This window comes from Notechis scutatus, chromosome 4 (assembly GCF_049901735.1).
Source record: "Notechis scutatus isolate UNSWTSFEM ecotype Mainland chromosome 4, rNotScu1.2, whole genome shotgun sequence".
NCBI classification, from domain to species: Eukaryota; Metazoa; Chordata; class Lepidosauria; order Squamata; family Elapidae; genus Notechis; species Notechis scutatus.
Window position 1 is genome coordinate 18,677,534 of NC_142012.1, and position 12,911 is coordinate 18,690,444.

At 36.3% G+C, this 12,911-nt stretch overlaps 1 protein-coding gene across 4 annotated transcripts in view; it reads left to right on the forward strand.

The window, feature by feature from the left end:
* BMPR1B (bone morphogenetic protein receptor type 1B) overlaps nucleotides 1-12,911 on the forward strand; it is a 213,377-nt gene that overhangs the window by 189,000 nt on the left and 11,466 nt on the right. For all 4 annotated transcript variants that reach the window (XM_087962878.1, XM_087962877.1, XM_087962876.1 and 1 more), the window contains 4 exons: nucleotides 4,293-4,395; nucleotides 5,374-5,476; nucleotides 10,140-10,236; nucleotides 12,456-12,603. In XM_087962878.1, the coding sequence (XP_087819004.1) occupies nucleotides 4,293-4,395; nucleotides 5,374-5,476; nucleotides 10,140-10,236; nucleotides 12,456-12,603 (451 nt within the window). The remainder of the gene's footprint in view (nucleotides 1-4,292; nucleotides 4,396-5,373; nucleotides 5,477-10,139; nucleotides 10,237-12,455; nucleotides 12,604-12,911) is intronic.

Below are 12,911 nucleotides of genomic sequence, written 5' to 3' on the forward strand. Positions count from 1 at the left end.
TTTCAGTAATGCAACTTAAAAGGTGAAACTAATATATGAGATAGACTCATTACATGCAAAGTAAGATAGTTCAAGCTGTGATTTGTCATAATTGGGATGATTATGGCTTACAGCTCATGAAAACCATCATTGACACCCTCCATAAGGAGGGAAAGCCTCAAAAGGTAATTGCAAAAGAAGTTGGATGTTCCCAAAGTGCTGTATCCACAATCTCAGAAAATTAGAATATTGTGAAAAGGTTCAGTAATCTTGGCTCAAAGTGTCCCACTCTAATCAGCTAATTAAGCCATAACACCTGCAAAGGGTTCCTGAGCCTTTAAATGGTCTCTCAGTCTGGTTCAGTAGGAATCACAATCATGGGAAAGACTGCTGACCTGACGGTTGTGCAGAAAACCATCATTGACACCCTCCATAAGGAGGGAAAGCCTCAAAAGGTAATTGCAAAAGAAGTTGGATGTTCCCAAAGTGCTGTATCAAAGCACATTAATAGAAAGTTATGTGAAAGGGAAAAGTGTGGAAGAAAAAGGTGCACAAGCAGCAGGGATGACTGCAGCCTGGAGAGGATTGTCAGGCAAAGGCCATTCAAAAGTATTGGGGACTTTCACAAGGAGTGGACTGAGGCTGGAGTCAGTGCATCAAGAGCCACCACACACAGAAGGATCCTGGACATGGGCTTCAAATGTCATATTCCTCTTGTCATGCTGCTCCTGAACAACAAACAACGTCAGAAGCATCTTACCTGGGCTAAAGAAAAACAGAACTGGTCTGTTGCTCAGTGGTCCAAAGTCCTCTTTTCTGATGAGAGCAACTTTTGCATCTCATTTGGAAACCAAGGACCCAGAGTGTGGAGGAAGAAAGGAGAGGCACACATTGCAAGATGCTTGAAGTCCAGTGTGAAGTTTCTACAGTCTGTGTTGATTTGGGGAGACATGTTATTTGCTGGTGTTGGTCCACTGTGCTTCATTAAGTCCAGGGTTAACACAGCCATCTACCAGGAGAGTTTGGAGTATTTCATGCTTCGTTCCGCAGATTAGCTTTATGGGGATGCTGACTTCATTTTCCAGCAGGACTTGGCACCTGCCCACACACCAAAAGCACCAAAACCTGGTCCAATGACTGTGGGATTACTGTGCTTGATTGGTCAGCAAACTCGGCTGACCTGAACCCCATAAATAATCTATGGGGCATTGCCAAGAGAAAGATGACAGACATGAGACCGAACAATGCAGAAGAGCTGAAGGCCACTATTGAAGCATCCTGGTCTTCCATAACACCTCAGCATTGCCACAGGCTAATAGCTTTCATGCCACACCACATTGAGGCAGTAATTGCTGCAAAAGGCGCCCAAACCAAGTACTGAGTACATATTCATGCTTATACTTTTCAGAGGTCCGATATTGTTCTATGTACAATCCTTGTTTTATTGATTGCATTTAATAGTCTAATTTTCTGAGATTGTGGATTTGGGGTTTTCATGAGCTGTAAACCATAATCATCTCAATTATGACAAATCATGGTTTGAACTATCTTGCTTTGCATGTAATGAGTCTATCTCATATATTAGTTTCACCTTTTAAGTTGCATTACTGAAATAAATGAACTTTTGCACGATATTATAATTTTTTTTGCATGATATTCTAATATATCATATCCAGGATCTATGTGGTATGTTTGAAGAATATGTATATATTGAAATATTTGGTATTTAAAGCCTGTATCAGTAGTAGTGTATCTGTTGCATGTGGCTAAAATTTCAGTAGCTTGCAACAGCTGCCCACTTTGGGTTCTGCCTCACTCAATCCCAAAGAGTCCTATGAAAAAGAGAATGCACAGTTTTCAAAATAAGTCTGCAGGAGGATGAAGTTTCAGTTTGCTTGATGAGGTCAGTGCAAAAAAGAACAGTGAGCTTTGAAAATCTTTGCTTGAAGTGGAAACCAGTTGGTGGAAAAAAAGAGGAGAAAAGGCATGGGATGGGGGGAAGGGAAGAAGAAAGCAAAAACAGATGGCAGAGAGAACAAAAGGAGAGAACAAAAGAAAAAAAGGTGGATTGAATAGAGAGAAATGACAATAATTTTATTGTTTCAAGGTTCTGAATGTTACTCAAACTGATTCAATTGAAAAGGTTCTTTTTACTATCTCAGTGTGGAGAATAATAATATATGTTTTCCTCTGGATTGGAACTGAAAATCCTTTGGAGGTTTTTCAAAAATTACCTTCCAAGTTCTTTACTCTTGATCAATATTTAAGATATTGCAACTTGTAGAATAGAAACTGGATAATGATATTGGTTAAACAGCTACAAAATTTCTGGACTATGTCCCCCCCCCCTTTTTTTTTACATTTAGTAAACACCTGAGTTACACCATGGGTTAGGTAATCTTTAATTAAAACTTCTGTTTTCAGGGTCTGTCAGTAATTCTATTACATGTTTTATTATTTCCCCAGATGTTTACTTTGTCTATTAAAAATTACTATTGAAAGGGACTATGTATCTGATACTACATGTGTTAACAGCAGCCAGAATTGTATTTGCACAAAATTGGAAAGGTGTGGAGATCCCTACAGAAGAAACAATAATAATTTTAAAAAATACTAGAATATGCAGAAATGGGTAAATTAACACTTGAAATTAAAGAGAAGGAAGATACGGAATATTTTGAAATATGAGATTTGTTTTATCAATGGTTAACCAACAGAATCAGAAGTTAGAATATTTAAAATTGTAAGAGAAGGATTAATTTTACTATGAGGGCTTATGATATGTTTATTATTAATATAAATTAGTATTAATAAGTATTAATATGTCAAGAAAATACTGTTATTATATGACTACTACTAATGAACATTATTACTATGATTATGATTGCTAAAATTAACTGTAACCAGACAACACACTGTTTGTATAGACATTGAAACTGTTGCTCTTTCTTTATATAGCAAAAAATTAAAAAAATATTTTAAAAAACCACTATTGACCATAGAACACAACACACTTCATTTCTGCTTTCTTAATTGTTCCATGCAAGACTGTAAAGTAGTAATAAAACGGTTTCCATTCAGACTTGATTGTAGACTTGATATTAGCATGTATACATCAATGCTAAAATATGCCAGCATTTTTTTAAAAATCAGGAACATTTGAGTTCAGCTGGTAAGTCATAATGAAGTTTTTCTTTTTTTGATTATTCGTCTTGTCTTTGTTTTCATATTGTAGATTGTTGGGAACTTTTTTTTATCTCAGTTTCCTTATTTTGACTTTGTAGAGCATCCTATTTTTTAAATAAGATTAGAATGTCTATACAAAAATTAGGCTCCTGAGGAAGGGAAGTGCCTGGGTTGGTATTTATTTGCTTTCAGTTCATGGATCCCTGATTAATACCTGAACTGGCTCAGTTAGAGCCTCTTTCTAATGTAATTAAATGTTGCATCTTTCATCCTGAATTCCAGCACAGTCATAACAACATATTAAAAATCAGACTGTTTGCCAAAGAAACAGTGATGCTGCTTCCTCACATTTGGAAGCAGGAAACAGTATTGTAGCGCTGTAGTATAAAACATACTGCAAGCTTAACATAAACTGAAAAAAAATCATCCACCAAAAAGATGTTTTAAAAAATGATTGTCGGGGCCCCATGTAGTTTGCATAATTGTACAGTCTGTTGTAACCCAAACATTTTGGCTCTCCAGCCATCACTTTTGCTTTGTGATAGGCAGCTCTGGCTGGAATGTGCTATGTTGTTCAATTCTTCCTTAGCAAATTGAATCCGTCTAGATTGTAAAGCTGATTTTCCTTGCTCTGATAAGTTGGCTGTGGTTTTTTGCAATGTGCTCAGCCAAAGTTAAGGATGATGTGAACAAACCATAGCAAGACACAGCTCATGCATTCCTCCAGCCTCTTTCTGATCCATTTTCCTGGCAGTCCCCAGAGCAGTAGGAATGAGGAGAAGTCACTGACAGAAAACTCATAATAACAGTTTGTCAAATAATTGAATATAATAATAATCATTAGAAGTCAACAAATGCTGCAAAGGCCTTGCTTACTCTGTTCTAATCAAACACCAGTGGAAAATAACTCTCAAATACCAGAAGTACCAGATTTTTGGAGAAAAAGCGATTTTCTGCAAAGAATGGCTAGCCACAGAGCATCACACAGTTTGGCTTTTAATAAATGTTTACTGCACTTGATTTAATGATTTCCAGGTTCAGATGCTTCATGAATTATGAACAACACTTATGAGAATCATGAATATTAAAGGCTAAATGAAATATCTTTCTTTTTTTCTTGTATTCAGCACGGATGGCTATTGCTTTGCGATGGTGGAAGATGAAGATACTGGAGGACAGAGTTTTACTACTGGCTGCATAGGTTTAGAAGGTTCTGACTTCCAATGCCGAGTAAGAAAATGTTGTGAACTCAACCTTTCAGAATCGGTCTGGATATTGTCGGGAATTAAAATATTAATGTTCTGCATTATTTTTACAAGGTCAAAGAAACAAATTGAGAATATTATTGCCATTAATATGAACAGCAGAAATATTCTGTGTTTGACCAGAAACACAACCACAGCCAACTTATCCATGCTAAGAAAAGACCAGCTCAGAATTGTAAAAGTAGTAGCAGCCATAGTTATTAAGCAAATCACTGCAGTTGTTCAGTTGGTAACATGGTTGTTAAGTAAATCTCCTCATTGACTTTGCTTGTCAGAAGGTTGCAAAAGGCAATGAAGATACTGCAACCGTCGTGCATACATGCCAGTTGCCAAGCATCTGAATTTTGGTCATGCAACCACAGGATTTGTAAATATGAAAAATGGTCATAAGTCACAATTTTTCAGTGCTGTTTTAACCTCAGTCACTAAGCAAATAGACCTTAACTTATGTCCACAATTGGAACTGGAATTTCTATCCTAAGTTGTTGCAGTGGTAACTCAAGTTGGACCCAGTTTGACAACAATTTTTGTCGATTGTTAAACATATCCAACTTCTCCAATGGGTCGTTTTTGCTGGAAATTGGCAAAAAAAAGGTAGCAAATCACAAGCAGATAACTGCATCTAGCTGCAAATGCCAAATTTGTCATTAGTAAGGTCTTCACTAAATTGGGGCCCTTGGTTTTTAATAGAAACTCAAATCCTAATGTTTTTTTTTAAACATTTCCTCATAAGTTTTAGGAATTAAATTGCACATGTAAAAAAGACACAAAGGAGTTCGATAATGATAAGCAACCTGAGTTATACATTGTATTCATGTTGAAATGGGTGCACTCCTAAGTTTTTAAGACAAGCACTTTGAACTGTTTGCATGCACACATGTCTCCTTATAGTTGAAAATTGTCATGAACTGTTTTATATAAAAGTTATCTATAATTATTACAGGACACTCCATTGTCTCAACCAAGAAGATTAATAGCATGCTGCACAGATCAGGATTTCTGTAATAAAGATCTTCACCCTACTCTACCACCATTAGAACATCCAGGTAATAAAGATTACTAATCCTAATATCTTAATACATATCCATTTTCGAAAAAGACTACGTAAGTTTGTCAAGGATGATACGACAACGTAAGCATTTTGTATGGTGCCCTTTTTCATTTAACCTAAGATGATTTTCTAAATAGTTTGTTCCTCTGAAATCAGGAAAACTTATCTAATAATATAGCCTTAAAATGCAGGAGTGAATTACTTTGATGCTTGTTTCTATTTAACTAGATGACTGGTTTATATGTAGCAATGTACTCCATACGGTTAAAATGACTTCATTTTAAGAAAATGTTTTCCTTGAAGAATATGTGAAATTACATTTGTGCAGTATATCTACTTAGTGAACCTATTCGTCTTTAGATTCTCTTTCTTTAAGCACTTAAGCACTCAATGAGTTCCACTCAATTAAAGACCATGTAGTAATTAAGTTGATGTTCAGTTCAGTCAATTTATTATTTATTTATTATAAATATTATAATAAATATACTTATAAATATTATTAAGAGCTGCGGTGGTACAATGGTTAGAATGCAGTACTGCAGGCTACTTCTGCTGATCACCAGCTGTCAGCAGTTGGGCAGTTCGGGTCTCACCAAGTTCAAGGTTGACTCATTTGAGGTGGGTAAAATGAGGACCCAGATTGTTGGGGGCAATATGCTGATTCTGTAACTGCTTAGAGAGGTCTGCAAAGCACTGTGGAGCAGTATATAAGTCTTATTGCTATTGCTATTATTTATTATGATGGCAATATTCCAATATCTCAGGAGTTGCCACAAAGAAGAGGGGCTCAATCTATTCTCCAAAGCACCTGAAGTCAGAACAAGAAGTAATGGATGGAAACTAATCAAGGAGAGAAGCAACCTAGAACTAAGAAGATATTTCCTGACAGTTAATCAGTGGAATTATAAATGCTTCAACACTGGAAGTTTTTAAGAAGAGATTGGACAATTATTTGTCTGAAATGATATAGAGTTTCCTGCCTGAGCAAAGGTTAGACTAGAAGACCTGGTTGAAATAACATAAATATATATCTATGTAACAGGAGCTTGACCTTACATGCTGCTGAGCAAAACTTAGCCACTGTAATAAAAGGCAATTAATTTGTGAGCAGCTTCAGAGCAGAGTCAGAACAATCAAGATATCTGCTGATAAGAAGGAGGATAAACCTGGTTCAAATGTTTCTATGAAAGGAGCAACAAAGAACATATTCTGTGGCTTCTACCTATCCACAATCACAGAAGCAGACAACTGATGCCACAGGTCTTTAGCCCATTGTGTTCTTTATGAAGCGATAATTTTTTTCAAGAAGTCTACAATGTGCTGAGAATGGCACTTAGACTTATATACCACTTCACTGGGCTTTACAGCCCTCTCTAAGTGGTTTACAGAGTCAGCATATTTTCCCCAACAATCTGATCCTCATTTTACTGACCTCAGAAAGATGGAAGGCAGAGTCAACCTTGTGAGAATCGAACTGCTGAACTGCTGGCAGCCAGCAGTCAGCAGAAGTACCCTACAGTATTGCATTCTAACCACTGCACCACCACGGCTCAAATAAGAAGGACAACTGAAAATCTTACTAAATTTCTGAACTGTTTTGATTTATCAATTGTCAGTTGTCTAAAATTCTCTTAATTCATTATTCTGAAAATCAAGAATTTAAACCTCCAGCTCAATATTTTTCTTTAACAGGAAACAACCTATGCAAAATCATTTTCCAGACACAACCATTTTTCACTTGTCACGTGAAAAATAGATGTTTCTGATTCAAAAAGCTTATAACCCAGGGTCATATCTCAAGGGAAGGCACAGTCTAAAGAAATTCTCTAGTAGTAGGTTCCTTAACCTACAAATTAACTGAGATACAGAAGAGATCGTAGGAAAAGTAAAGGTGCCGTACTTTGCAAGGGCTTTTCCTTGTGCTATCATTTTCTAAATATGAAGGAAATGTGTATACAGGCAAAAAAAACACAAAGGCAAAAAAAATAAAGTCTTAATTTACTGGTAACAAGATAAAAACAGAACATTCACCCCCACTCAATGTTCCAGGTTTTAAACAGCTTTCCTACGCAGTAAAATGTCCTTGTAAGAACAAGAAGACCATACCCTGGTTAGGCAGGATGCTTATTAGACAAGCAGGAAAAACAGTTAATTCCCATTATAATGTTGGAAAGAATAAAAATATTGGATATGAAAAAAGCAAGTTTCAGGCAGAACAGATTTAAAAAAAATGTCTTTACTGATTTTATGCTCTTGCAAACAGAAATGGTGGTGCCACTATGTCTGGCTCCCAGGCTAGCGATGAAATAAGTGGGGACATGAAATTGAGTTTGATAGGCTTTCATTGCAGACTTTCACTGCAACCGTAGTAAACCTGAACATGCTTCTAGCTTGTGAATGAAGAAAATTAGTTGGAAAATATTAGGTATTTCTGAAATGCAGAGAGTTCTCCTTAGATACATTTTTTACAGGAGATTGCATAGAATCTATCTCGGAAATATTCAAACTGTCTTCATGGCAAACAGAAGACATTTCTCTGAATGTAAAGCTTATAACTGTAGCAAGGACTAAACAAACCAGTGAATAAACTGGTTCTTCAGAACATCTTCGGAAAAGAGAGGACATGAGATGACCCACATTGCTGCTTCTCTCTCCACATGGCTGCTTCCCAAACCCCAGACCATGACCCACTACTGGGACGTGGCTTATTTGGAATTGGGCCAGTGAGCAACGGGCCAGTGTGCATGTGCACTCACCTGACTTGTGGAACAGTGTCCAGTGTGTACACACATGCAGCTTAACTCATGCAAGCTCTAGGACAGGGGTATCCAACCTTGGCAACTTTAAGTCTTGTGGATTTCAACTCCCAGAATTCCTCAGCCAACAAAGCAAATTCTGGGAGTTGAGGTCCACAAGACTTAAAAGTTGCCAAAAGTTGGGATTTTGTGACATTTTTTTTTTTAACTATGGACACTAAAGTATTTTTTCATATCCTTCATAAAAGCAATTTCAAAATCACCAGCCTTGTTTGGTCTCTACACCACTAGTAGATACTATAAAATGAAAACATTAAACCTGATGCAAACCGGAGATAGATTCCTTGTCTGCCTCTCACTTCAGAGGCAAACCAGAAAGGAAATGTTGTTCAGGGGCCAAAATAGACGATGAAATCAGAGCTTGGAAGTAAACGTGCTTAATAAGAAAGCTAAGAGTCCCCTAGGCACCTCCTTGTTGTATCATGCTGGTAGATCCGAAATACAATAGTCATATTCCAGGGCCGATCAATAAGGATAGAGGACGTGCAGCTTATGGTGTGATTTCTCTTCATCTTGTCTTGCTATATAGAACACCGAAAGAGCTCCTCTTACTCTCAAACAACCAGATGCATGCTGGATCAGTTTGCAGTTCACAGATAAAGAAATGTATACTTGAAATGGAGACCATAATCTCCTAAAGTCTTATATTTGTGATGGTGGCTATTAGAGATATATACTGTAAATCACAGTAAATCTTGTTGCTGCTACTATATTAATTGGATAGTATTTCAGTATGAAATATTTTGGTATTTCATTTCTTTATTCTTTATTCTTTATTTTTTAAATTGAATATATTCTTTCCTCCTAACTTTCCCACATCTCAACATTTCCTAATAAAAATGCAATTTCCTTGAATTTGCATAGTTGCTAATAACAATTACACCGGAAACATTTACAAATGTCATGATTTATTGTGTGGATGTTCTGAGGCTGGCTTAGATGTTTTTTTCTGATGTAAATGTAACTTTCATAAAAACACGCTTCTAATTTCTAACCTGAGTTTTGACCAGTCCTTTATGAGTGCTAACTATCTCTGGAGTCCTGATGTCTATTTGCAGACTCATATTAGCCCTGGAAATCCCACTGCTGATATGTTTGATTTTTCTTTGTTAAATTTCTGTGCCACTAAATTTGTGTAGAGTCAAATGTTAATGGTGGTTGAAAGTTGGAATAGACTATTTGTAAACTTTAACTTTTAACTTCCCACTCCATCCTCCTCATTTTTTTTAGAGATAAGTTGCCTATCTCGCAATATGTGTAGTTGATAATTGTACCATATTATGATGGTAACAATTGCAGATCCATGGAAGTGAGTATCAAACTGGAGTATCAAACTGGTGGCCCGCGAGCGGATGCATCTCGCGCATGCCATGTCTACCTCAACTCCGCAAAGGGAAATAAATGTCACAATATGTCACATGATGGCAATGTGACACTGTGAATTTGACATCCGTGCAGTAAAGTATTTTACCATGGATACTTTACATCACTTCTGCATTTGCTACCATCACAGAATTGTCCAATGCCCAAACTATTAAAAAGAAGAATAGGAGTAATTACCAACGAAATCTGGATTTAAAATGATTCAGAGTATTATAAAACTGGTTGAATTCAAAAAATTCAGGACAGGCATATTCTTTGAATTTGATTTTGTTTCAGCTCCTGTTCTGGATAGCAGTGGTTAATGCGAGAAACTTTATAAGTCACATCTGGGTGCTGCAATTTTTAATGTCACCACTGTCTTAATTTTATCTTTCCCTCCTGCCTGCTGTTCACAAATATGTGCAAACTGAAGTTCTCATTATCTCTTGATTGATAAAGGCTTTTGTTTTCTTCTTTAAGTTTTTTCAAAGGGAAATGTTCACCAGAAGGCTCTGCTAATTTCAGTGATTGTCTGTAGCATACTCTTGGTATGCATCATCATATTCTGTTACTTCAGGTATGTCTGGAAAAGAAAATTATACTTTTATCCTTGACTGTTTCTTTACAGCACAATTTGACATGAAAGATCATTTTAACGTGTTCTAATTTCTTGCGTTTGTATGAAGATTGAGAGAACAATTTGGTTTTAATAGTACTTTTGACACAGCTTTGACAGTCAGAATGAAAATTTACAAAAACTGAGCCTGTATGTATGAGATAAATGGAAAGTGGGTTTGTGAATAAAGTAAAACAGGCGTGGTATATTAGAAATCGTCATAAATTCTGGTTTAAATTATTGAGCATTGAGATTTTTAGGATTTGAGGTGAGGTTATAATTCCAAAAGTATTTGATATTCAGGCATAGATTGAAATGTCTAAAATATTAAGATTTATCAGTTAAACATGACTAGACATCAAATTGTATTTTTTTTCCTGGTTAATGATGAATTTTAAAAGTTTCATTACTTCTTCAGGTTGTGCCAGGGTTGAAATAAATATTGCAGAATTGTTTTGTGAATTAGGCTCATGGAAATAACACTCCAGTATACAGTGTGTTGTTCTCAAAGGCATCATTAATTTTTCTATATATTTATTTGTTGACATGCCTAGAGGCATATATCCCATTATATGTGGGGTGGTTTGAGACTTACTTAAGTGCATGTATGACACACATTGGGACATCCTGATTAAACTTTGCTTCTTTTCTTGAGTATATGCCACTGCCCCTCATGGTCGTGGGAAACATATTTTGGATTTAAGAAGGTGGTGGGCAGGTGTGCCACATTTGCCCATAGGTAATTCAGATCATCCTTTTTCTTATTGAATTTGGATCATTGTACATTCTTAATGCTTAAGTCTCTGTGATTTCTGTTTTTTCTTTGTTTCTGAGTAACACAGTGTCTTAGAAAAGAGCCTTCCTTCCTTCCTTCCTTCCTTCCTTCCTTCCTTCCTCCCCTCCTTCCTCCTCCCCTCCCCCTCCCTCCCTCCCTCCCCATGGTTTATAAAACTCACAGAGAAAGTACATCTATCCAAGAGACAAAACCCTTATGAAATTTTGTATGTACCGTTACATGTATGTGTATAATTAGCATCATTCCCAAATTATCTTGGTAAGGTAGTGACAAATAAAGTAGCATAAACCATGTTGGATATTATCAAGAAGGTTATGTTTTCTGAACAGATTTTTCTCAACTTGGGGACCCTCAGGACATGTGGAGTTCACTTCCCCAGCTAGCACAACCATTGCTGATAATTTGGGGAGCTAAATTGCTCACATCTGGAAGATACACAAATTAGGCAAAGCTGTTGGCCTGCAGAATGAAATGGCAGATTTTTTTTTACCAGTTTTAATATTTAATTATTATGTTCCTCCAGACAACTCTACACCAACATAGCATGAAAATAAAGCACTTTCATTCATAGGGAAAATAACTGACCAAACTTTCTTTGAAATACACACTTTTCTTCCTTTGATTCATTTAGGGTGGATTGCCATTTGGCTCTTCCATTCATAAAAGTATTTCCTGCAGGTCCACTGCAGGTGATTTTATTACATTGCATGGCATACCTTGGTACCTTTTCTTTTTTTTCTGTCATTTTATTCCTTTTCTATCAAGTTTCTGAGATACTTTATGTAACATATAAACTTGCTTTTACTTCATGTACTTTTCATGACCGCTCATGAAAGGACCAGTGGGTGTGAAAAAATGTACTAAGAAAATAGGGAAAATAGTGCAGGAATTGGGACAGCTGACTTAGCAATGAGGGCTTGCTTATTATGCGCAGAACAAACTCAGAGAGCTTGTATTTTACATTCTCCCAGCTGCATGGCAGCATATGTTTTTCAATTTCATTGCAAGGATGGTTGTGATTTCACCCAGGCTGCTAGTAGTACTGAGTAATTTTAGCCTCCTTTCCTTCAGATAGGAGGCGGTTCAGGAGTTAACGTTTGCCATATGCTTGTCCCTGTTTATTACAGAAGTAATAGATTTTTGGTCATTGTTAAATGTAACCAGATAGTTATAATGTATGTATATAATGATAATAATGAGAAGGGTACAAATTTACAGAGAGACAAACAATGTCACGAAGGTCTTAAAATGCTGAATTATTCATAGCATTTAACGATGGAAAAATGGTAGCAAACAATGGTGGAAACATTACCTTTTGCTTGCTTTCATGACCAACCAGTATTGGTAGCATCACCTGTAGTTATTCTTATATATACATCTGCAGGTATAAAAGACTAGAAAGGAGACGGCGACCTCCTCCTTACAGCATTGGACTTGAACAAGATGAGACATATATTCCACCAGGAGAATCCTTGAAAGACCTCATTGAGCAGTCACAGAGCTCAGGAAGTGGTTCAGGGCTCCCTCTATTGGTAAGAAAAGAGTACTGAGATCATAATTATAATGGTCAATCTATAATATAAGAATTGTCACCATTTGCACAATTTGTTTGCATCGTATCTCAACTAAAGAAAATAACAGCATTAGTGTTTCATGAAAAATATAGGACAAAATCTATAGGCTGCAGGTGAACAGCTAAGAAGATTTCAGTTATGTAGGTTTTCTGTTCTTGCTTTTGTTTTATTATTTGGTTTGGATTTTGTCCATTTTTAAAATTACAGAATCTTCATTTTAATTTTGTATTTTTAAACTTCATTTTCATTTCAAAACAAGTTGAAAT